The sequence below is a fragment of the Pleurodeles waltl genome, chromosome 7 (genome assembly GCF_031143425.1).
Source record: "Pleurodeles waltl isolate 20211129_DDA chromosome 7, aPleWal1.hap1.20221129, whole genome shotgun sequence".
Classification (NCBI taxonomy): domain Eukaryota; kingdom Metazoa; phylum Chordata; class Amphibia; order Caudata; family Salamandridae; genus Pleurodeles; species Pleurodeles waltl.
Window position 1 is genome coordinate 390,457,392 of NC_090446.1, and position 26,252 is coordinate 390,483,643.

The 26,252-nt window shown below is 45.1% G+C and overlaps 1 protein-coding gene across 5 annotated transcripts in view; it reads right to left on the bottom strand.

The window, feature by feature from the left end:
• LOC138304103 (CMP-N-acetylneuraminate-beta-galactosamide-alpha-2,3-sialyltransferase 2-like) overlaps positions 1–26,252 on the bottom strand; it is a 379,283-nt gene that overhangs the window by 38,242 nt on the left and 314,789 nt on the right. For all 5 annotated transcript variants that reach the window (XM_069243850.1, XM_069243849.1, XM_069243846.1 and 2 more), the window contains one exon: positions 22,109–22,154. In XM_069243850.1, coding sequence (XP_069099951.1) covers positions 22,109–22,154 — 46 coding nt within the window. The remainder of the gene's footprint in view (positions 1–22,108; positions 22,155–26,252) is intronic.

The window sequence follows — 26,252 nt, forward strand, 5'->3', positions numbered from 1 at the left end:
CCCAGTTTCCTGAGAGTATTTTTGACATCCATGAATTTGCTATGCGCTTCCTGGACCATGGCGGTGAAGTCTGGGAACAGGGAGATGGAAGGTCCCTGCCAATTCAGTGAGACAGACGCAGGGCTCTATCTCAGTCCCTGAAGTTTAGGAGACAAGCAATGATGGGTTGAAGAGTACAGCCTGGTTTGGACACGGGCCAACTGAACAGTGTGCATGCTCAATCACAAAAGTAGGGGTGAGGTGTTGTGCACCAAACAGATCTGTCAATAGTTTTTTGACAAAAAGATCAAGACGGCTGGTGTTGGTAGATTTTGGGACTCCCACAATGCAGAGGTTATTGCACCGGCCCGTGGCCTCCAATATTGTTTTTAGCAGTTTCTCCATACTATCCATCTTTTTTACACGGATTGGGCTGCACGATCCTCTAAATCAGATATCCTCCGCTCTGCAGTGGTTATTCAAGTGTTGTAGCAATTTAATTGTTCATAGTGTCCAGATGTTGAGCGAGGGCATCAAAGCGCCTATCCATGGCCCCAAATCGTGCCCTGAGCTCCACCATGATTGCCTCTGTGCCATTGCATGGCAGGTGATCAGTGTTGAGCAATTTCTGGCCTTCTACCATCAACAGGGACATACGTAGGGCCGATAGGTTTCTGTTTCTTAAAATTAAGGCACCCTTCTTTGGGGACTTCACAGACCATAGCCTCCAGGGACCAGGAGCCACCAGTCAAGTCTGATGACAGTGAAGAAAATGGGAAACCGGACCACCTGGGGGGTGGGGGGTTCCTATAGTTCATTATCACGGTACATAGCCAAAGTATTTAAAATATGGGTGGGGAGGACAAACTGCAAAGTACAAGTATCGGGGCACCGATTCATAGCGTGGCCCTGTAGCTCACTGCGGCGTCAATGTGGAGTTATAGGTGCACAGTTGGATTCCACGCAGCACTGATAGTGCAGTGGGAAGTCTACAATCACAAAGGGGACTGGGCGAACCACACAGTGCCCTGTGCCACTGGGTGTGAGGGAGATAGTGCCAAAGTCTTTCAGGCCAGGTCACGCAGGTGACGGAGTGAATTAAAGGATCCATCCACGGTAAGAATGGGGAGCGGAGGAGGTCGGGCCGGAGTGCGCAGGAGCCAGCAGTGGGTTAATAGGCACAGCAGTACATGCATAGCAGCTCATACAGGCTGGAACAAGGCGCCCAACCATTCAAATGCACCAGAGGCAAGGTGGGCAGAATGTGTTTATATGCGACAGAAAATGAGACAGCCAGACGATGTGGCCCGTTGGCCCAGGGTCAGGCCGCTGCTCAAGCATCAAAGGGCCTCCAGCTTAGAGGCGCCCGCCCTAACTCGGGTCCACTGGTCCAAGCGCGGCAGCCCCACCAGCCTTTGGGTAATGCAGCCTCGTCCAGGTCACCTGGCCCAGGGCCCAATCAAGTACAGCGCCGCAGAGCTCCTCCGCCAGAGGGCATGCGTCCTGAGACACGTCGACGCTCTTGGATGAGCAGGCTGCTGGAGACACCCTGGCGGTGGAGGGAGGGGGTGTCACGATAGGCAGGGAAGGCTCATTTTGCCAGCGGCACAGTCTGCCCCCAAAACGCGGTTGAAGCAGGGCGCCCTCAGTCGAGTCGCGCCTCGGTTCCTCCCCTGGCAGCATTCACTCCAGTAAGCTCAGTCCACCTTCACAGGCAGGAGCGCCACGTCGGGATGGTCGTCTCACCCTCCAAGGATTCCAATGTCGCCCTGTGCGCTCCGTGTGCCTGCAGGGATAGAACAGAGCTCATGGCTCATAGGCATTCCACAGCAATTACATAGTTTTAGGGTGAAGCCACTGGAGCTTCAGTGCTGTGCGGCTACGTCAGTCGGCAGCCTGGCCACGCCGGATAGGTTTCTGTTCTAGACTCAATCATTGCATTATTTGATCTTGATGGAATTCGGACATAAACCATATGGAACTTTTGGGAGAGACATCCCCTGTCTATTGAATTATAGCCTAGAGAAAGCCACAGGCTCAAGCCCTGTAGGGGGCAAAAAACTTGTTGTACAAAAGGAGGGTAGTGATGGACCTTGGAGCACACTACTACTACATCTACATCTGAATTAGATAGAACAGAAAAAAACGATGGAGATCATTGAAGGACTTGAAGAAAATTCTATTTAGAGCCCATTTCGTCAAGAACTCTTTGTCTCAACACTTTACAGTTGAAAGGGTGTCATATGACATGAACAGCAGAGCAAGGTGAGTGGTGGCCTGGATCAACAGTGTGGTTTTGCTTTAAAACAATGCCCTTTGGCTACAGTCCTCTTGCAAAGACTCATGTTTGAATTGTTTTGGGATGTTGCAGTGCAACAAGTGAAGACATTCATGAATGAAGGGTGGCATAAAATTAAGAAGTTGGAAGATAACTGATTTTTTGGGGAAATGAAACTTGAATTATCTGAAGATTTTAGTTTTGCCTTAAACAATGGCAGAATCATTCCACCAAGAAGTTTAAAAATATGTGTGATGGTATTATGCAATGAAGCTCACGAAGGGACTTTAAAAGGGAAGAGGTGAATCAAAGATATATTGGTGGCTGGGGATGGACAATAAAGCTTACCATGCGGTTCTGAGTGATGGTACAGACAACAAGAGCAAATCTCAAGTTGGAATCCAGAAGTGAAAAAATCTCCTTAATTGATGGGATTTTACCTAATAATTTCATGCCATCTATACTTCTAACACATACTTTCACAGAGTTTTCTCCTAACAAACTAAGCATAATTAATACTGGAACATTATGTTTTATTTTTAACAGTTTACATTCCGGTACAATAATAGGTTGTAGTTTTTGCAAAGTTAAAAATCAGTGTCCTTTCAAACTAAGGTTGAAGTTCATTGCATTGGATGCTAGTGTGAAAATGCGATTACTATTTGACCAGTAATCACAGCCAATAGTCGGGCAAGTGACACAGTGGAACTGTAGTTCATAACAGTGGTGGTTTATGAATTGTGTTACCCACCATTGTGACACACTAGCTGTGGGCTTTCACTTTTAGAAAACCCTGTTCATAATAGTGAGAGGGTATTAGAAGTATATATAACATTTCATAAAAATACTCATGGGTGCCTTGTAAAAAAAAGTAGGAGTGGATCTTCTGGACAAAAATTTAGGAGACAATCAAGAATGTAAGTTTATCATAGTTTTGTTAAACATTATTTTTTAGATCTTAATCCTTAAGAAGTCTGATGCTTCATCAGTGTTAAATTTATTGGATAAAGTAGTTGTGAGGGAAGGTCTACCAATAAGACTCAGGCCCTATAATAGCATTCAGTATGAATCTGAAATGTTACAAGCTTTTTACAAAGAAATTGAATTATTCAACAAAAAATATCTATTTATGACCCAGCAGGGAATGGCACTGTTGAAAGATTTAACAGCTTGCTGAAAGGGGTTAATTCAGTTGGCTAATATAATCATATGGATTAGGAACAAGAACTAAAAAACTGGTATGAAGCTACAAGTTGAAACCTATGCAGATTATAGTACTCCTATAGTAATGGGAGGCAGAAAACCATTCACTACAGATAATCAGAGGTGGAAAACTGCAACTATAAGTTATTTATGAAAACATTAAGACGGTTCAAATAGTGTATGAGGAGTATTTTAGTAGGGGAAATAGCATGAACATAATAGGTTACCAGCTGGACAATTTGTATTGGCGATAATAGTTGGTAAGGAACCCAAACTCAATAGTGCGTTTATGGGACTGTTTAAAATAGTGTTTAAAATAGTGGCGATTTTAACAAATTCTACTAAACTTAGTGATGGAAAAGTGCAGATCATAAACTGTTTGGCACTTTCCGGTAATTAGACTGAAGGTGAAGTTGTGAGTTTTGAGGAAATAAACAAGATTGCTTGACTGTGAGAAACTCAGCAGGAGACACATGCTTGTATCCATAAAACAACAAGGATAGCCCTGTAAGATTTCATAGTCATGGAAGTGGTAATAAAGTTATTGTTCCCAGCTATGACAGTAACCATGGGGAAAAGTGCAAAAGATGTGAGAGGTGAGTGCGGAGTATTGTAATTAACGAAGGAGAGTTAAAACAGGACTGGTCGGAGGGTTATTCAGCAAATTTCAATATTTTGTCACAGACTTTTCCTGTATAGCTGTTAACAATACCTATGTTAAATAATAGTTTAATGAAGCTAGACACTATGGATCCAATTCACAAGTTGCACTTTGTAGTACGTTTAGTAGTACTACAATAGTACTACAAAATGTTATTCACACACCTACATGTGGCGGGTCTATGCCCCCACCATTCTATTCTTTTCTATGCAGAGATTTCTGAACAAATGTGGAGAGCAGCCCCACACATGATCAACCACTGGTACTGTAACACACTCCCATAGAAAATAATGGAGACAACGAGTTAAAATAACACCCCTTAGGAAATAATGATTCTTAAAAAATATGTGTATTATTAAATAGTAACTAAATATTTAAGTATACAATTTCTAATAACCTTTTTTCTACTTTAAAAAAATATATAACTACTTTTTTTAAAAAAATGAAGTAATTCTATACATACAAGTTTGTAACATTTACTATGAAGTTAAAAATAAATTACTTTAGGTTTTGTTAAAATAAATGTTTAAAACAACTTTAATGTATTGTAGTTTATTTATATTGGTTAAATATGTAAGGTCAAAATTAACCTAATAATGCAGTAGCTTTTTAATTGTGTTCTACATTTTAAATAGGTACATACAATTAACTTTAAATTATTATTGAACATAAAAATTTTTTTTTTAATTTTAATTCGTTTTTAAAATGTCCCTATATGTTACTACAGGAAGATCTATGCCCCAGTGACAGAGATCTCTGGTTGGGTGTGAAAAGTTACAGGAAGTAACTTTACACTCGTAAATTTGGCTCCACCCCCAGATTTGAGGGGCTAGGTACTTCAAAGTCTACATTTTGTAGTACATTTAGACTCAGAGTGGTGAATAGTGAAAAGTAATAAAATTACTACACAGTGTAAGAGTAAACCCTCAAGTCTAGAGTTAATCATGTGTAAATTTATGAACCGTTGAACTGATTACACCCCTCACTATATTTGTGAGTATTGGTTGAGTTGTTCACACACCCACTATATTTTTGGATAATCTTCAGTTTAATAATATTGTGCAGAATCAATTATTGTTAGTCTAATAAATACATTTCGTATACTTTTGCATGGGATAAGATTGTGTAGTGTCTCCTTTAGCTGCCAATTACTGTGACCTCCATAGATTCCAAATTATAACCGACAATGAGACTTGGTGTAGTTGGTGCCTGGTTAGGATGCTGAGAGGAGCACAAAGAGGATTGTGGCAGAACAAAGGCTACTTTATATTTTAATGCTGTTTCTGCATTATTTATACAATCTCCCCATATATTTGGAACTGTACATTGCTAAAGGAGACCTGACTGGACTTATTCTATTATGTGGGATCTGCTAAGAGATTAATTACACTGTTGCTTCCTGAAAATAGTCAGCACCACTACATGGTTTCTTTGACCAATCAGGAGGCAGTCTCAGTATCAGTCAATGCCTGTTGCTAAGTCTATATAACAAAAGGTGAAACTACTTTTAAATACAATTAGAGTTTGCCTACAATCTACAAAGGCCCAGGAACAGTTTTAAATTATTTGATCCTCTTCTATAAATTGTTATGTATGGGCAACCAATGCCTGTGGAAGAACGTATTATTTCATTTACAGTATATACATAAATAATTATGGAACAGGAACAAATAGAAACGACAGAGCAACACAGGTTTGCCAGTATTTTATCACTTGATTTCTTCTGTGGAGGGTAAATGTAACTGAATATCTCTTCCTGCCATAAAAGGCATATTCAGTGTTTTTTTTTTGTTTTTTTTTTAAATCAGCAACAAAAAAAGCAGAAGCACAACGTTTTATATAGAAGTGCATGCTTCTGCTCTCGGAGTATATGATGAACTAAACATCATACTATGCAAGTTGATTTATCAGGGGATTATGATAAGTGTTAAGGTCGACTAAGTCTCAGTAGAGGCTCCTTTCTCCTGTAGAATTTACAGGCAGAATCAATTAATAAAAAAAGGAACGCCTGCAACCCCCTTACCAGTATTCTTCAGATTCAGGCAGAACAAGTTACTTCGCTTCGGTAACTAACTATCTTTTAGAAACATATTCTAGTTGCCGATTCTTTACCTTAGAATTTCACCCAGCTGGACATTTTTCTTTGAGCAGTACCCTGCACGTGTCACGTGGCGTCGGTCGAGACTGTGTGCATCGTCGGTGTCATGGTCACCGTGATGACATCACAGTTGTATGGGGTGCCACCTCAGCGTGCTGCTGTCAGTTTCTTTTCACGACTTTCCACGCCAGTAGCACGAAGCCATGATGTACACAGATACTGGTGTACCAAAACTAGGGCCCTGAAAAGGGAGTCCCTGACCCTAGAAATCAGTTTGCAAGGGGGGAGGATGAGTGGGTCAGGTAAGGAACCTGCAAGTAGAATATGTCTCTACCAGGTAAATTGTTACCGAAAGTAAGTATTTTGTTCATCTGATGGAGACTTCTAGTTGCAGATTCCTTATTTTAGAATAGATACCCAAGCAATACCATCCTCGGAGGTGGGCTGCCAACTAAGATCAGACTAAAAAGGTCCTGTAGGACCGAAGAGCCAAAGTAGCCATCTCTATGGACCAGACTGTCTAGGCATTAGTGCTTTATGAATGTGTACAGGGACACCCACATTGATGTTCAGGACCGGAACTCCGCGTGCCAATACACTAGTTACAGCAGTTGCTCTGGTGGAATGAGCATGCAAACCCTTAGGGAGTTGCCTTTTTGCCAAAGCGTAGCACATCTTGATGCAGAGGACAACCCATCGAGAGATGGTCCACTTCTGCACCGCCCGACCTTTCTTCGCACAGACATAACCAACAAAGTGTTGATCTACCCAGAAGTCTTTGGTATGATTGAGATAGAACACCAACGCTCTTTTTGGATCCAGATGATGGAGTCTCTCCTCCTCATGAGAATGATGTGGGGGTTGCGTAAAAAGTAGGTAAAGTGATGGGTTGGCCTACATAAAAGGGGTGACCACTTTAGGGAGAAAAATGGCCACAGTACGGAAGCACTACTTTGTCAGGATGGACAGAGAAATGGCTTCGAAAAAAGAGCTTGAAGCTCACTCACTCTGCGAGAAGAGGTGATCACAATAAGAAAGGCTGTCTTTAAAGTAAGAAGCCGCAAGGGACAATTAGGTAGTGGCTCAAAAGGAGCACACGTAAGGTATGTAAATAACAGGTTTAAATCCCACTGCAGCATTATGAATGGAGTAGGTGGGAACATGTGAGTGAGTCTCGTAGGAAATCTCCCAACAATAGGAGATTTGAAGAAGGATGGTTGATCTGGCAGTCAGACAAAGACAGAGAGGGCAGACAGGTAGCCTTTAAGGGTGCCCAAAGCAAACCCCTGCTGGGCAAGAGGGAGGAAGAACAGTAAAACCTCAGACAGAGGTGCAGAAAGTGGATCAACAGACTTGTTGGTACACCATGCCACAAATTTGTTCCAACAACAAGCATATACCATATTGGTGGAGGGACACCTGGTTGCCAAGATTACATTGCAGACTTTGGGCAGAAGGCCGAAATCTATCAAATGCTGCTACTCAATCTTCACGCAAGGATGCGGCGAGTGGACAGGCTCTGGTGGAGAACCAGCCCCTGTTGCTGCGACAGAAGATCCTCCCGAAGGGCCAGTCTGATCGGAAGATCGAGGACCATGCTCAGAAGCTCAGGATACCATATTCTTCGTGCAAAGTACGGAGCCACAAGAATGACTTGGGCCTGGTCGTTCTTGATCTTCTTCAGAACTCTGGGTAGAAGTGGTATTGGTGGGAAGGCGTAAAGGAGGCCTGAGTTCCAATCGAGATGAAAGGTGGCATAGAGCAGTTGCCGCCTTGGAAACTCCAACGAGCAAAACGACTGACATTGCACATTCTCTGTAGAGGTGAACAGATCTAACCAAGGCTCTCCCTCTGCTGAAAGAGACCTTGCACCACCTCACGATGGAGACGCCATTTGTAATCAACCATGCATCGACAGCTGAGTTTGTCTGCCCTGGCGTTCAGAGAGCCTGCCAGATATTGAACCACCAGGGACATGCCCTGACATTTCAGCCATGTCCAGAGGTGCAGAGCCTCTTGACAAAGGGTCAATGACCCCACTTCACCCTGTTTGTTGCAGTACCACATGGCGGTGTTGTCTGTGAACACCTGCACCACTTTTCCTTTGAGAAGGAAGGAATGCTTTCAATGCAAGCCTCATCACCCTGAGCTCCAGAAGATTGATGTGGAGCCCAAACTCTGACAGAGAGCAGAAACCTCTGATTCTCCCCCTCCCCCATATGGCCGCTCCATCGCAGGAGTGATTCATTTGTCACCACTGTGAGATCTGGTTAGGGATGGGAGAGGGAGCTGCCTCTGACCCAATCAAGATGCGAAAGTCATCACTGCAGAATTTGTGCAGTTCCCTTCAAGATCTGGACCATGTCGGAGAGGTTCCCCTGATGCTGTGCCGATTGGAACTTCAAATCCTACTGCAGAGTCCGCATATGCCATCTGGCATGTGTCACCAACAGGAGGCCATGAGGCCTGGCAGCCTTAGAGTAATTGTCACCAAAACCAAGATAAAGGATCAGCATCATAGCCTGAATATCCTTGACACGCTTTTTGGGAGGATAGGCCCGAAACTGCACTGTGCCCAGAACAGCTCAGATGAAAGGGAGTGTCTGAGAGGGAGTCAGGTGTGACTTCAGCATGTTTATAGTAAGTCCCAGTGAATGCAGGAGGCTCGCCGTAGTGTGGAGGTGGGAGACGATGGCCTGGGGTGAGCAGCCGTCAACAGCTAGTCATTGAGATAGAGGAAGACTGAAACCCCTGACCTGCGCAGATGAGCTGTGGCCACCGGCATCTCTTTCGTGAACACCTGAGGTGCGCTGGTAAAGCCAGACTGTAACACAGTGAACTAAAAGTGCTTGTGACCTACCACGAATCGCAAGTAACGTCTGTGGGCAGGCAGAACGGGAACATGAAAGTAGGCATCCTACAAGTCCAGTGCTAACATCCAGCCTCCAGGGCAGATAGGACCTGAGCCACAGTAAGCATTTTGAACTTCTCCTTTTTGAGGAAGAGATTGAGAGACCGGAGGTCTAGGATAGGGCGGTGGCTCTTGTCCTTTTTGGGGACCAGAAAGTAGTGGGAATAACAACCACGACCTACTTTTGGCACAGGGAGCCTCTCTATGGCTCCCTTGGCTAGTAGAGCATAACCTCCTCATAGAGGAGTGTCTGGTGATCCTCAGTCATCTGAACGTAGGATGGTGGCATGGCTGGAGGGGTAGTCTTGAAGGGACTATGTGCAAAACTCACTTGTCCGTCGTGATGAATTCCCAGTGGGGCAGGTGATGGCGGATCCTGCTACAGACTGGTCCAGGGTGGTGTGACAGACTAGGAAGGTTTGGAGACTGCAGAGGGGGCAGAGGTGGACTGAGTGGACAACTGGCTCCCTGATCCACAAGCATATGGGATTCCACGTCCGCTCAGAGGCTGTGCAGCATGAGCGGCACAGTGTCTGGATGGGAATGGACGTGGTTGGGTGCCCCTTCTGTAGCCACGAAAGGGGCGAAAAGCAGACTGTGGGGGGTGAGGAGCAGCTGTGATGCCAAGGGACCAAGCTGTAGCCCTGGATTCCTTGAAGCGCTTGAGCTCGGAGTCTGCTTTGTCTCCAAAGAGATGGGTGCTATCGAAGGCCATGTCCACGAGTGACTGTTAGACATCCCGGAAAAGCGAGATGTCCTCAACCAGGCATGGTGCCGTAAGGCCACCATCGACACAACATATCTGCCCAGTGAGTCAGTTGTACCCAGCCCACAACATATAGTGAACTTGGCTGCATCCCTTTCGTCAGCAACTGCTTGGGAGAGTATGGCCAGGGTCTCCTCCGTGGCCTGTGGCAACACCTGAACAACCATATCCCACAGGGTATCAGAATAGCAGGCCAAAAGGCATGCAGTGTTCACAGACCGCAATGCCAGACTGAAGGAAGAGGACATTTTCTTTCCCTCTTGATCCAGTCTTTTTGATTGTAGATGGGAATGCACCCCAGGAAGAAGACTGGATGAGAAGGCTCTGAGGCGTAGAATGTTCGGTAAGGAATTTAGGGTTGTTTGGTGCAGGCCGATGGCAGCTGGTGATTGTCCTATTCACAGGAGCCCCTGTGCTAGGTTTGACCAGGCACCCAGAAGGACATCAGTGAGGGCTTCATTAAAAGGAAGGAGGGGTTCCGAGGTGGAAGCCCCAGGCTGAAGTACTTCAGTCAGGAGATTAGTCCTGACTGCCAGAGGACGTAGCTCAAAGATGAGGACCACAGCCATCCTTCTCACCACCTTAGAATATGACGCTCCCTCCTCCGTAGCCAAGGTAGCGGGAGAAAGCATGCCAGCATCAGGAGAGGTATCCAGACCGCTAGCTTCACCCAAATCCCTGGCCCAGTCTATTTCAGGGTCTTCCACACTTTCCCCGTATCCGTACCCATAACAATAAGGGTCAGGATCCAACCTGGGGAATGTTGGCCCCGTTGAAGATGGAATCTGCGTCGGATATGGGCTTGATGTTGATCGTGGGCCTGACCGACGTCGGAAGCGTTGACGTCTTTGCCGGAGCTGTGGGTGGTCACATTGGCATGACTGGCATGGATCTGACAATGGATCCTGAAGAGCCCTCCAGAGCCAGGGTCGAAGTCGCCAGTGTGGAACCCGAGGGAGCCCCCTCCGAGCCCACTGGGGCAGCGGGCATCGCAGGAGGGTAGTTCTTTGCAAATATGAGGCACATGGCATCACAGAATTCCTTAAGTTGGGCAGAGTTCGCTCTGGCTCAAGGAAACTCGGGAAGGGGCGGCGTTGGCCCAGAAACAGGCTCTGAAGACTGAGGCCTGGAAAGTCAACGCTCTTCCCGCGTCGCATCATCCGAGCATCGGATGAGGTCGAAGAACGTTTGATCTTCTTCAACTTCTCCTTGTTACCCGAATGTCTGGAGAACTTCAAATGGGACGAAGAAGAGTGGTGATGGCTCCGTGAGCGCTCTTGTGACCTCCTTCTTAACTGAAACCGGGAGCAAACGCGGAGTCAAGCGCTGGGCCACCATGAACTTTAGGGACCACTCCCATAAAGCCTTCGGGTTCATGGCCCGTCCTTTGGAGCATGACTTCGGGTTGTGGTCACGATCCAGGCACCAGAAATACACGAGGTGCGGATCAGTCACCGACATCATTCGGTTACAGGAGTCACATGGCTTAAAACCAGTGTTCCGTGACATCCTTAACTCACCAAAAAAGTGTCAAGAAGTCAACAAAACTGTTGAAGTCAGTCAAAAAACGACTACGGGTAGCTCGCTCAGGATCTGCACATAGGCTGGTGCGGAAAGAAAAGAACTGACGTCAGCGTGCCAGGCTGGCAGCTATATACAATTGCAATGTCATCAAGGTGACCACGACGCACACCTGATGGCACACAAAGGTGCTGCTTGAAGAAAATTCTCCTGATCCAGTCTGACACCTTGGGGAAATTCTAAGATAAGGAATCTGCAACTAGAAGTCTCTATCAGATGTCACTAGATCAGTTTCAGAGTGTGTTTCAAATATAATACAAGGTGTACGCTTTTTCTCACTCTACATTAGAGATGTTGAAATGTATCTCAGTTATGTGTGAAAACTGTAAACATCATCATGTTTATTTCTGACATGGCCATTACAACAATGACAATATCAACATATTACACAAATAATACTATTCCTTGTAAGTCATAAATTGGACAAGGATTTCTGAATGCAACGAAATTGAATGTAAGCATAAAGTATGCTACAAACATAGAACATTCAAAAAGCAAAAATGTAAGGCATTGTTCATGTCACATATTATTAATTCAACCACACGTCAGTTGATTCTACCGAACATGTAAACTGAGCTATTGACCATATTGCTCTGTAAATCATCAACTCTCAGGCAGGAGAACAGTACAGGTGAATGTTAAAGAAGATACAATTGCAAATCAACGTCAAACATGCTTCTCCTCTGACACCCACTCCCCTGTGTGCATCATACAATGGTCATCCTTCAGACCTCTGTCTCTTAAAGCCCCTTAAGATCTCACCAACACCCTTAACTCTCTCAAGGACACCACCACTTATAACAATGATGTCATATCCTCATCCTTCAACAAAGCCCTCTCTGGAGAAATTCCCTTACCACTACTCACCATCGTCACTACCTCTGTAACTCAAGGTGTCTTCTATTACCTACCCTTCATCGGTAAGATAACTGAAAAAAGCAGTGTATGCACAACAAGATCACATCAGTGTCAATCATCTCTTGTAAGATCAGTTCAGCTTCAGAACGTCTTGCACTATGGTGACAGCTACCTTACAAATCATAGATGACCTCTTGACTACAGATAAAAATGAACTTTGACTCCTGATACTACTGGACCGTTCAGCTTCAGCTGCCTTCGACACCGAACCCTGGAATCTTCAATGGGATTCACTGGAAATGCCCTTCACTGGCTCTGCTCCTACCTCTCAAATTAACACCAATTCATTTATATGGGAGCCACTATGTCCCACAAGATCCAGATTATATGCACAGTTCTCCAAGGTTCCATACTGTCCTAGTCAACTATCTTCAGCCCATAAATGGATCCCCATAGTGCTCTCCTCACAGATAATACCAAAATAACCCAAAGCACTAATGACACACAGCCCTCCAACGCCTGTAACACTGCCTTCAACTCATCCAGATCTAGATGTCTAACACCAACTTGAAACTTACCCCCACCAAAACAGAATTCCTGCTATTTGCTAAGAACATAAAGCAATTCTATGGCAGGACTGGAGGTGAGAATTATGCTATTTTTTCTCCACTTTTCTGACTAGCAGCCGATTAACAAGATCAACAATAAACTACTATTCCCATGAAACCTTGGGAATTAATTAGAAAAAGAAACACCCACTAGGAAGAAGGTGGAATAAAATAGCCAGTCCACAAACAGTAGTCCAGCACATAATCCATCCTGTTTCACTTCATCCTCTTTCTTTGCTCCTCACAGCCGAAATAAGTTCACTCTCTTTTACTCACAATTCGTGTACCTATCATTATACTATTTTTATCATTGTGTTTAAATGTTTATTATGGCCTCATAATTGTTATGCCTTAATATGTGTTTTACTTTTAGGTTTTAGCTGCGGAGGCAATCCTGCTTCTTTGTGGTTTATTTTGGTTCTGGTGCGACTGCTGAAATGTTTTCATAAGGCTGCCAGGAGGCGTTTGGAACGTAATTTTCTGACAGGACGCACAGCTTTGTTCTTTACCTCATAAAGGGAGCAAAGCTGTGCGTCAGTCTTCACTGGAGTTTCTGTGCCTGGAGAGTGACGCCTAATGCCTGGAAGGGTCTGTAATATACCACTTTGAACATAATTTAACGCCTCAGACGCCTTGAATAGTAATGTGGGTCGGTATTTAGTTATTTTTCCTCATAACTAAGTGATATTCTTGTCGCGCCATACAAGGATCTGTAATTTAGCAGATTGCTGCTATTGTGGGACATGCTCCCAGGAGGAAACCCAGTTTTATTTCTACACATTTTTCCTTGCAACAGGGGTGTTTGTGTCCCAGGCTGAGACCCTACAACAGTGCGGCTTCACCCACATATTTAATTAGGCTGACGCCCAGCCCCTTTTTATTATAACAGCCTTGCTTATTTAATATCATAGAGGATATCTTCCTATTAACTTGTATAATATTACCATTAGTAGTACCCTGCCTCCTCTAAATAACCAGTTGAACATTATTGTTTGCCTTAATGGAAATTCATGAGATAGAGGAGTTCTATGAGGCTGTTGATGCATCTATTTATAGAGCGGACTCTGAGTCCATTGATCCCCTTGAAGAAAGACTGTCACAACAAATTGTGTGTGAAAGCACCAGGTTGACATCTTCTACGCCGATTCCTTCTGCCCCTCCTTTACCTCCAAAAGATCCTCAATCTCCAGCAAATGGAGCAAATCCAGCAAAGTGTCAGAGTGAAGCAGGAATTGATCACAATGTCTTTTAACGTGTCAAACTCTCTTTCTTGATCCACCCAGAGCCCTCTTTTTCCTTAGACCCCTTTTGTCTATTATCAGACACCCCTTTCATTCCCTAAACCACAGCATTCTGACTCTTTCTATGATCCTTATGACAACGATGGTCCCTCCAGACCTTGGCTCCCTTATTCCCAACCTCCTCCTCCAGATTCGGTGCCAGACGTTTCTGATATGCTGGATCCTGATGAAATTGTTCATCCTCGGTCCTCCGAATGGGACCCGTCTGACAAAGTCACAAATTATGTGGCGGGACGCATCCGGAAACCACTGGAGAAAGAATCCCGTAATTGCCTCAGAGCCGAATATCCCCATTCTTATTTAGCGGACAAGGCTGTGCTTACACCCAAGTTGGACCCTACAATGTCTACTTTTCCCCAAAAATGTAATAAAGAACCAAAAAAGGGAATAGACAGATCCTGGCAAGCATGCCACGACAAGCTCCTGGATATCCTGAGGCCGCTAACGAAAATCTTAGATATGGCTCAGGATGCCAAGTCTACGGGTTCCTTATTATCTCCAGCAGATGGCTCGTCTGGTGGGAACCTCTCTTCTTCCAACCAGGCCATCTTCCCTGGACATCTCCATTATTGAGCTTTACAGTATCTAAAGGTCTCACATCTTTGCAGAGGTCTGACGTACCCCCAAACAGTGCTCCTATTGGAGGAATCACAGGAAGAGATTGCTTTGTGGCTTTCACAAATGGAAGCCTGGAAAGGAAGAGCAATCTTTGGCTCTGCCCCAGACCTTATAGACTCAGACGCCAGCAGATTAGGTTGGGGCTCCAGGTGTGGAGATTTTTCCACTGGAGGATTGTGGTCTCCGAAGGAGCAAAAGTTACACATAAACTGTCTGGAACATTTATCTGGCTCTTTTGCAGTCAAGTGCTAGACCAAGGACTCAATTCAGATGTGTATTCTTTTGAAAATGAACAACATATCAGCGGTGCACTATATCAATCACCTGGGAGGCATCCGATCCAGGAACCTGTTCGATCTTGCAACCGTTTTTTGGCAATGTTGTCTAGAATACCAAATTTCGGTCACAGCCCAATAGCGGCCTGCTCAGGAGAACCAAATTGTGGATTTCCATTCCAGAAACTTCTGAGTTTCCAGTCTGTGGAAACTTCATCCAGATATTTTTATTCTCATCTCCAGAACATGTGGAGACCTTTCTCAATGATTCTTTTGTAGCCAGGTTGGATCACCAACTTCTCAGATTTTTAACTTGGAGACCAGATCCCCTGGTGGGACCATGGACGCCTTTTTTTCGAAGACTGAAGTCAGGAGAGCAGTTACACCTTTCCTCCTTTTGGGATGATCACTCGAACATCCACTCAAGTTCGATGCCAGCAAGCCAGTTTGGTCCTAATTACACCCATTTAGGACTCTCAAGTTTGGCTTCCAGTTCCTCTGGAACTTTCTTGGGATTCTCCGAACCGACTCCCCCCGTTTCCCTCTCTTCTCCTCAACACGGACCATATGACACATCAGCTGGTTCTAGATGGATCTATCTCGCTGATGGCATGGCGAATTTCAGGGGTTGGTGGTTGGTCCCAGGCCTTTTCCAACAAATTGAATAACTTTTATCCAAAGCATGGGCTCCAGGTACCTCCAAGCAATACATATCTGCATGGTCCCGTTAGTCTTTGCGACGGGGTCTCGATCCTGTGGATGCTGATGTAGTGCATTGTAGGAGGCTGGCCTGGTTTGTAGTGGGTACCTTGGGTACTTACACCTTACACCAGGTCCAGTTATCCCTTATTAGAGAAATGTAGTAGTATTCTAGCAGCTTAGGCTGATAGAGGTAGCTATAGGAGAGCAGCTTAGGCTGAACTAGGAGACATGCAAAGCTCCTGCAATACCACTTATAATTACACAGTACTAAAACACAAGTAAAGACAATGCTCAGTGTTACCAAAAATAAAGGTAGTTTATTTGGGTAACACAAGGCCAAAAATATCTTAGAGGCAATGCTCCTTCTGGATGTAAGTATTATACACAATATATACACTAGACACCAAAATAAGGTAAGTAATTAGACATAGGTTAGTGCAAACAATAGGAAATGCTATAGAATGCAGTGGGAGAAAATAGAACTAGGGGCAACACAATCCATATACTAGGAAAGTGGAATGTGAATCACAAATTCCCCCCTAGACAAGTGTAGTGTGTAGAGAATCGCTGGGAGAGTAAGAATACAGTAAAGGTAAGTAAGGTATCCCCCACCCCAGAGCCCAGAAAAGCAAGAGTTAAGTACTTCAAGTTTCCTTAGGACACACTACAAGTCGTGATTAGAGTTATTGCAAGAACCAAGCAAGACTGCAAACAACAAATGGTGGATTCCTGGACCTGAAGACCTGCAAAGGAAGGAGACCAAGTCCAGAAGTCGAAAGAAGTTTCAGGAAGGACAGGAGCCCCTGCTAACCGAGAAGAGGGTGCAAAAGAAAAGTCCCCGGTTGGACAAAGACTGCAGAAATGTACCCAAGGAAGATATCAGCGGGTTCCTGCGTGATGTTCTGGATGTCCCACGAAGAGAAGTTGGATGCAGGCGAGTTTTGGCGCTGGATTCCTCCAACAAGCCTTGGTTCTGGCAAAGTCGCGTTGCGCATCAAAGTGGCGCTGTCTGGACCTAGGAGGGACCTGGGGGCCTCAACTCTGTGTGAGGAGGAAGAGGGGGCTCTCAGCACTTCAGAGAGCCCTCAGAAAATCAGACAGCACCCACAGGAGTCCCAGGACACGGGGACAAAGGAGGTGCAAAATGAGGTTGGTGCAGCACTACAAAGGAGGGCCCCATGCCGCCAGAGGTCAACTCAGCGAGTTGAGCATCGCAGGATAGAGTGCTGGGGACCTGGGCCAGGCTTTACAGGAAGGAATTTTGCAAATAGTGCACATAGGCCTCAGGAGGTGAAGAAGACACAGTGCATAGGGGTACTGTATTGTTCGGGAAGGCAAGGTCTTACCTCCTCCAAATTGGGACAGCAGGACCTCAGGACAGTCTCTGTTGATGCGGTTCACCCTCTGTGTTCCAAGGAGCAGGCTCATCACCAGGAGAGGAGTCCAAGAGAACCGGTCATCAACTTAGAAGGTGCCTGTTTGAGCAGGGGAGTGACTCCGTCACTCCACGGGAGATTTCTTCGGTCCTTCTTGTACAGGGTGAAGACAGGGAGTCCCCAGAGCGCGCACACTGTGGAAACTGTTGCAGTTGCTGGCATGAGCTGAAGTTGCAGAGGAAAGGTAGCCCTTCTGGATACTTTGTTGCTGTTACCGCGGTTCCTAGAGCAGTCTACGGTTGATCAGAGGTCAGGGGATGAAGTAGCAGCTGCAGAGGATTCCTGCTGGAAACTTCCAAGTAGAATCTGAAGGGAAACCACAGGAGAGACCCTAAATAGCCCTAAGAGGGGGATTGGCTACCTTATCAGGTATGGACCTACCAGGAGGGGCCTCTGATGTCACCTGCTGGCACTGGCCACTCAGAGGCCTCCAGAGTTGGAAAACAAGATGGCCGAAGTCTGGGACACACTGGAGGAGCTCTGGGCACCACCCCTGGGGTGGTGATAGACAGGGGAGTGGTCACCTCCCTTTCCTTTGTCCAGTTTCACGACAGAGCAGGGACTGGGGGTTCCTGAACCGGAGTAAACTGGCTTATGCAAGGAGGGCACCATCTGTGCCCTTCAAAGCATTTGCAGAGGCTGGGGGAGGCTACCCCTCCCCAGCCTGTAACACCTATTTCCAAAGGGAGAGGGTGTAATACCCTGCTCCCAATTGAAATGCTTTCTTCTGCCTTCCTGTGACTTAGCTGCTCAGAACCCAGGAGGGCAGAACCCTGTCTGTGAGGTGGCAGCAGCTGTAGCTGCATTGCAAGCCTCAGAGAGTTGGTTTGGCAGTACTGGGGGTCCATGGTGGAGCCCCCTGGATGCATGGAATTGGCTCCCCAATACCATATTTGGAATGGGGCGACAATTCCATGACCTTTGACACATTAGATGGCCATATTCGGAGTTACTATTGTGAAGCTACATATAGGTATTGACCTATATGTAGTGCACACGTGTAATGGTGTCCCCGCACTCACAAAGTCCCGGGAATTGGCCCTGAACTATGTGGGGGCACCTTTGCTAGTGCAAGTGTGCCCTCACACTTAATAACTTTGCGCCTAGCCATCATTAAATGAAGGTTAGACATATAGGTGACTTATAAGTTACGGAAGTGCAGTGAAAATGGCTGTGAAATAATGTATACACTATTTCATGCAGGCTGCAATGGCAGTCCTGTGAAAGGGTTCGTCTGAGCTTTTTATGGATGGCAAAAGAAATGCTGCAGCCCATAAGGATCTCCTGGAACCCCAATGCCCTGGGTAACTAGGTACCATATACTAGGGACTTATAAGGGAGCCCAGTGTGCCAAATGAAATTGGTAAATGAAGTCACTAGCCTATAGTGACAAATTTAAAAGCAGACAGAGCATAAGCACTGAGGTTCTGGTTAGCAGAGCCTCAGTGATACAGTTAAGCACTATACATATACACACACACTAGGCCATAAACTATGAACACTGGGGTCCTGACGAGCAGGATCCCAGTGCGACAGGCAAAAACATACTGACATACAGGTAAAAATGGGGTAACATGCCAAGAAAGATGGTACTTTCCTACATGCATGTTCTTAATTTCTTAGCTAGCCTAGCTATGGAAGCCTAGCATATCGTTCTATTAATACTTTCATATCGGCTATTTCAGCTGCTCACTCTCTGGTGGATGGCTCTCCTTTAGGAGAACATCTGTTGTATGTTGCCTCCTTCAGGGAATCCAACTTGTCCTTCCTCTGGAACATTGCTATTCATCTCTTTGGGATGGCAATCAAATGCTACAGTTATTTCTGTCTTGGCAACCTAACCAGTTATGGTGCAGAAAACTTTCAACTAAGTTAGCTATGCTTCTTTGCCTAATTTCCTGCAGAAGGGTCTTGGATGTCTGTGCCCTGGATATCTCATTTTTCTCTCCTTCTGGAGTATCCTTTACAGTAAGCAGAATAATTGCCAAAGATTTGTGTGGTTCAAAGCCTCAAAGCATATAAGGAAATGTCTTCCTAAATTTGACTTCCAGGGGAGCTTCAGCTCTTCATTGCTCTTTGAAAACCTCATAATGCGGTATCCTCACCCACTTTGCTCGCTGGGTTTGATGGGTGATACAGGAAGCTGGAATCTCTCTCTCTCTTTTTGATGCGCATTCTTTATAGGGAGCCAAGGCTTCTAAAGCGTTCACTCAACATCAAGAGATTCTATTTCAAGCCAGTTCTTGATATGGCTCATCAAGTAGTGGACAAGCTTTGAACCAGCATAATCGTCACCTCCGGTCCTGACACAGAATGAAAAATTTCCTAGCTATCATAACGGAAAGCTTCAATTCTATTAAGGACACAGAGGCGAAGATTATCCTGCGCTATTGTTCACATTCAGCAAAACCCTCCCCATACCTTACTAATCATTCATAATGTTTTTTGAGACGTTTCTTCATGCATATGTTTTTTAATTGATTTAACACTTTTTTCTTCTTCCTATGGTTCTCTCCTTTTTTAATTTCAAGTTCTCTATTTTAAAATTATTCTCTCTTTATAGGAACAGAGAAGGACAAACGAGATGGACAAGACCAAAGCACGGCGTGACTCCGGCAACAAAAGAGGATGAGGAGAAACAGAGGATGGACTATGTGCTGGACTTCTATTTGTGGATTGGCTATTTTATGAAACCTTCTTCCTATTGGATGTTTATTTTTCTAATCTAATTCCCAAGGTTTCATGGCAATAGTAGTTAATTGTTGATCTTGTTAATGGGCTGCAATTCAATAAAGTGGAGAAGGAATAGCATAATCCTCGCCTCCGTGTCCTTAATAGAATTGAAGCTTTCTGTTACAATCGCTGGGAATTTTTTCATTACTAGCAATAACTAGTTCAGACCTGGCTCATCAATATGAACCAAGAGAGATTCAAACCCAAAACTTCACCCAGATCCAAGTAACTTAGAATCACCCTAGACACCACTCTCACCTTAAAGGAAAACATTAGCAACAAAACCAAGACAACCTGGTACCAGCTCTTTTTATTTAAAGTGCATAGTCAATCTCGAACAGAGGTCAATTTGTAAATAAATAGTAAAAACAAATACGTTTCATGATGAGCCAGAGATTTATTTGCACTACCCACTGACGCAGCTTCTCACAGCAATCCCTGGTGTGCCACTTCTGTTCAGCCAATTTCTCTTACAACACTCTGTATTGCTATGAACAGCACTCCACTGATTCCTGACTAGATTAGATTTGAGCAGCAGTCTAGAAATATCAAAGTAGACATTACCATACAGTGCAATAATAATATTGTATAAATAGAAGCACCGAAATTAGGTCTAGGCAGTTGCGGCTTATGGGGTTCACAGAGGACGGGGTGGCCGGTGCATGGGAGACATTAAAAACATAAAAATAAAATACATTTTAAAAAACCTACCTCTGCTCCGCGTGCTGCTCCTCTCCTCTGTCGTTGCAGGTTCCCAGCCTGCCCTGCGGCCAATTCTGACTCTGCTCAGAGCAGCGTCAGGATTGGCCTGGCGCACCCAGCCAGGGCGCTTCCAGGCAGACTGGGAGCCTGTGCAGGTTCTCTCTAGCCCAGCAAATGAGTTGCCGTGCTGGAGAGAGCCTACTGCGCATGTGTGTTTGTCCGGCCCGAGACGGCCGGCCAAACATACATGTGTAGTGAGGGGATTGCACAGTGCATTCCCCTCACTACTCGTCACCCCACATGACCCGCCCTTTAATAAGGAAAGGATAATAAACATGGTTTATTATCCTTTCCTTGTTAAAGGATTTGCAGTGGTTACTTCTTGCCAGGGGGGTGGGGGGGAAGAGAGGGGGTGACGCTCCTCCGCCCTAGCAGAGGAGCCACTACTGAGTCTAGGTTCTCTAAAATGAGTCGAGCCTGACAAATACTAGCTCAAATTAACCACGGACCTCAACACATCACTTCTGTCTACAGTGATATTGGAAGCATTGGAGCAACAGTTAAGTGGAACTTTCCGTTCGAGATAGATAGAATCTGCCGAGAGAAGGCTAAAGTGTACTGCTTGACTTCTGCCGCAGGAGGCTCAACAGCAAGAGATATTAAATGTATGCAGATTCATTTATTATCAATTAAGAGTGAGTGACCACATGCATCCTATCTAACCAACTTCAGCACATGAATCATTTAATTACTGCTAATAGGCCAAGGATCACTATGGTTCAAATACTTTATATGACAGAATGCTAGTGCGTCCATCTCCTTTTCTGCAAACAACACTGACCACTAGGCGCTCCTTTCAAGGAGGCAAATAATTGCTTCAGATCCAAAATAATATACAAATATACGATTAGAGGGCTTTTTAGTAGAGATGTAGGCTAAAGCTAAGTATAGACTGAACAATTGCTCGGTATGGTGCTGATCCTTGAGCAAAATCCAGCATGGTGCTGCCAGTCCATCCTCTCTTCCAAGCCCTTCTGAAATGCCATATCAAGGTTTTCGACTAGTAAGGAGATTGCGCTGCTGCTCCCAGGAGCTGATCTAGAGCCCTTCTACTAGATGGTAATGACATCAATTTCCTTCTACAAAAAATAACTATTTTTGCTTTTAATAGTTCACTCGTGGTCTCTTATGGTAAGCACTCATGTCTTTGGGCAATTTTTCACCTATATGATACCACATAAATATGTTCCACGAATAATCTTTAGCGAAAAAGGCACATGTATCCGCACTATAAACAAGTACTAGAAAGGGCGCTGCACTTATCTTTAATAGAAAAAAACAACTATCACCAAAGAATTAATAAAAAGAAAAACACAAAAAAATGAAAGTCTGCCTTACCTTGTCTTTATCTGCCTTAATAAACTGCTTAACTTTCATGTATGTGCTGAAGGAGAAAACATTATGGAATTTAAAAGGTTTGATTATCTGATTCTTTCATTTGTGACATTACATAATAGAAACTGTAATTCAACACACACAGACAACTATGTTGTACAGTAGGAAATAACACCATTTATTTAACGACAAAATTAACATTGATGATATAGTATTTCTACACCATTTGAAAACGACTGCTAGTAGACTGGTACTTCGTCAAAACGGTCAAACTGTGTTAAAATGTGTTCATTGTGGCAGTAAAGACGAGATCACAATTCCAGATGGGAAGCAAAGTAGGACAGTATGGCTGATAAAATGTGGCAACTGCACAATCATACAATTAGAAAAAAACCCATCAGTTTTATTACCACTGACATATGGTAACGATGAATGCTTAACAAAACGACTGGGTGACTAACACTCCAAAAGCTAGTGCACTTTCAAGATACTTTAGGGCCTTATGTAGAAGTTCAGCACTAATCGGGATTACAGTTTGCATAATGAACACACCCTCCCAGGTTTCCCCTTGTAGTTCTCCAGGTCAAGCCTGATGAAATCTATACTTTTTTTTAGGGGGGGGGGCAAGGGGGGGGCAATAGACAGACAAAAGGTAAAAAGATGTGGAATTCGCTATGTTTAAAAATGATTCTGCAGGTCATGACTTTACCCAGTAACACATCATTCCGGGTTATCATTATTTACCACGTGTAGCAAATCTACTGTATTCCACACAATTTGAAATAAGGGTCGGGGTGTCTTGTCAGCAATACACCTTCCCACTTCAGGGTGCTTTGCCATCAGGCAGGACAAGAAGTTTACACAGTTGGCCAGAGAGAATATTTGTTTGGCACATGCTTTTACCTTCTAGAGTCAGACAGGTGGGGCCTGTCCCTCTGCACGAGTCGACAGAGTGGGGAAAAGGAGGGAAAACTTCCAGTCCATTCTGTAGTGTCCTGTTGGACAGGCTCTGGTGTTTCACCAGCCACTCGGCTGAGGGTTGGCCTTACACTCACACCCCACACCCATCCAACAGAGGCGTCACCAGTCAGGTGACCCTGCCAATAAAAAGGACTGGCCGCACGTGCCCAGGGCCAGTTCTTACAACCATGCTACTGTGTCGGTGTCACCTTTATTTCGTAGCATGAGAGCCTAGGGCCCCAAACACTACACATACTTCTTAGTGTAGCCCTGCCCCGTTTTTCTCTGTAGAGCTAAAGCTGTGTTTCAGTACAGGGAGGAGGAGTTATTGTTCCACACCCTCCCATAAGCCTCACACTTTCTCTGAAGGGTGAGGAGGAAGTACTTGGTCTCAGGCAATTCTGTCAGGACCAGATTATAATAATTCTCAGATTATGCTTCTCAATCTTTACTGCCATGAACACAGCAGCCAACAAAAACATTGAAGTAAAAATCAACATTACCCAGACACACATCTTTATTCCCCTAGGCCACATGTCCCAATCAGTATGGACTTCACCCCAGAAATGCTGGAGACACTATATTTCCTCCTCTTTCTTTGCTGCTGTGCAGCCGAGTTACGTACCATTACCCTTACTTGTATGTTCGCATGTCCATCATTGAGTTTCTTTCTGGTGGTATAGAGTGTTCTGTACACTTTAATTTATTGATGCTCTGACATCCCTCCATTTATATTGGGCCTGCTTCGCAGCCTGCGGTGCCGCCTTCTTGAGCGATCGGGCACTAATCGGGCTTTGAGCATTACACACTTCTTTTTTGTCCCTTCCTTGGTGGTCTAGTGCTGCGTTGTAGTCACCCGACTTTGACGCCTTGTGTCGAGTGGGAGTGGGCTCTTGAGTGCTGTGTTCAGCGTCACAATCCATTCCTTGGCTCAACAGCGCTGGTGCGCATGCACAAAGTCTGCCAGTGATTGAGAGAATTACCATTACAAGGCGCAGCCCTTCGATAGTAATATCCTGGGCCAAGCACTTTGCCTGAGTGTGTTTCCAGGCTTTGCTCCCCACGCGACGCCCCCAACAATGGTCTAGTTAGGGTTGTAAAATTCTGTGACACTTTGCACATGGACCTGTGAAAAGATTAATTCAGGTCAGCACCCTCCACTCCCCTGGGCCTGATTTAGTGGTGTTATTCAGCATATATATCCTGTGATCTCACCGCTTTGGTGAGCCCGGCCTTATGACCATTAAGCAGGCCTTTTTTGATGATGAAGGCTTTAATGATGGGTAAGAGTTCTCGAAGATGGAACTCGAGCATAGGTTGGTGGATGCCTTGGATAACTGTGTCCAACAGACAGTGAACCTCGAGTTGACCCATGCCCTACAACACTTTTCCCAAAGACTAGGGCAATCCCCAAAGCCCAGCGCAATCCCCAGCAGCAGGAGTAATCCGCACAACCTACTTACATTCCCACCAAAGACAAATGCAAAACTAAGAAAAGACCTCACTCAGTTGCCTTCCAGAAATTGGTCAACATGTATGTAGGCCATCATGCCTATGTTTTACCATTCGGACATCTGGTATTTCAAACTATTGATACCTCAGTTATTTCTGGCTTGGATGTCAACCCCAGCCTCCCCCCCACCCTGACGACAATCCTTTGCCAAGTAAGAGATCATGTTGGCTGGATCATCCATCTCAGCAAGTTTCTGAATTTTGACCCAGACAACACTGTCCACCCTCACTCATCTGACTGGGCTCCTTCCACTGAGGTAGCCTCTTTTATTCAGACCCCGAACAAAGAAGGGCTTTGAAAAGAAAGTGAGATCCAGACCATGCCGAATGCCCAAAACCTTCATTACCCGGCAAGGTGACTGACACGACAGAAATTAACCCTGCCATGGTCACTTTTATGAAAAAAATCACCTGCAATCCTAAAAAGGAGTTGGACAGAGCCTGATGTAATTGTCAGGATAAGCTACTGGACTTGATGGGGCCTCTTACCAAGATTTTAGAGCTCCCCTACAAAGCTAAAGACAACTCAGAGCCTACTTACCCTAACTTCCTTGCCAGCTGGATCCAGAGGGTTATCTGTCAGCTGGACAACGTAAATTGTGCTATCTCTACTGAGCTAAGACGATCCATCTTGATCAGGAGAGACCTTCAGCTCAATGATCTGGCTAGCTTTGAAGTGGGACTGATAGCGGATGGTTTCCTCTTTGGCGCCCTCTTTGTGAAGGATTTGGCAAGTTCGTTGCCACCTTCAGTGCCTTTGAGAAGGCTCAATCATCATTAAGAAAGGTATTTCGCACTGGCCTTTTCATCAGGGCCAGACGCTTCCTCGGGCTCCTCTGCATGGAGGTTATTTGCCAATGTACCTCACACTTGTGGGGCTTCATCAGCACACTTTTCCTAGTGGACAAGAAGGGCAAGAGGGGTCAGAAGTAAAGGACTCCTGGGTCTTTATCATCATTTAAAGTTGGAGGGCATCCATCTTCTCAGAGACCTGCTTCGAGAAGGAGACTGGCTGGTGCACCTCGATTTGAAGGACATTTACCTCACCATTCCAAGTTTCGCAGCACATGGGTGTTTTCGCCAGTTCACTTGGAGAGGTCAGTATTACAAATTCAAAGTGCTTCGTTTTGGGTTGTCCTCGGCTCCATGGTGTTTCACCAAACTCATGAGACTGATTGTGGAAGCCCTCCAACCCTGGGGAGCTTGTTGCATGGTTTACCTAGACAATCTGATTGTTATGGTTTGAGACAGACACACAGTTCTGATGCACCTCTCTTGGGTAATTCGGGTTCTCCAGGGCCTGGGGTTTGGCATCAACAGCCAGAAGTCAATTCTGACATCATTCCAATGTTTAAGAGTTCCTGGGATACCAAGTGGACTCTGTCAAGGCACAACTTCAACTTACGCTTTACAAGATCAGGTTGATCAAGAAGGAGATGAGGGTTGTCTTGACCATTTAGGTTATATCCTTGTGTTCCGTTGCTTGGATTGCCGCCATCTGGTTTCATTTATTCAGGCTATTTTTCTTGGCCCACTCCATTACAGAGCCTTTCAGAGACTGAAGATCCAGCATCTTCAGAAGAGGCTCGACTCCGCCTCCCAGATTTCAGTTGAGGGAAGCAAAAACAGAACTGTTGTGTGGCTCGATCAAATGGAGGAAAGGAATGGCAGAGCC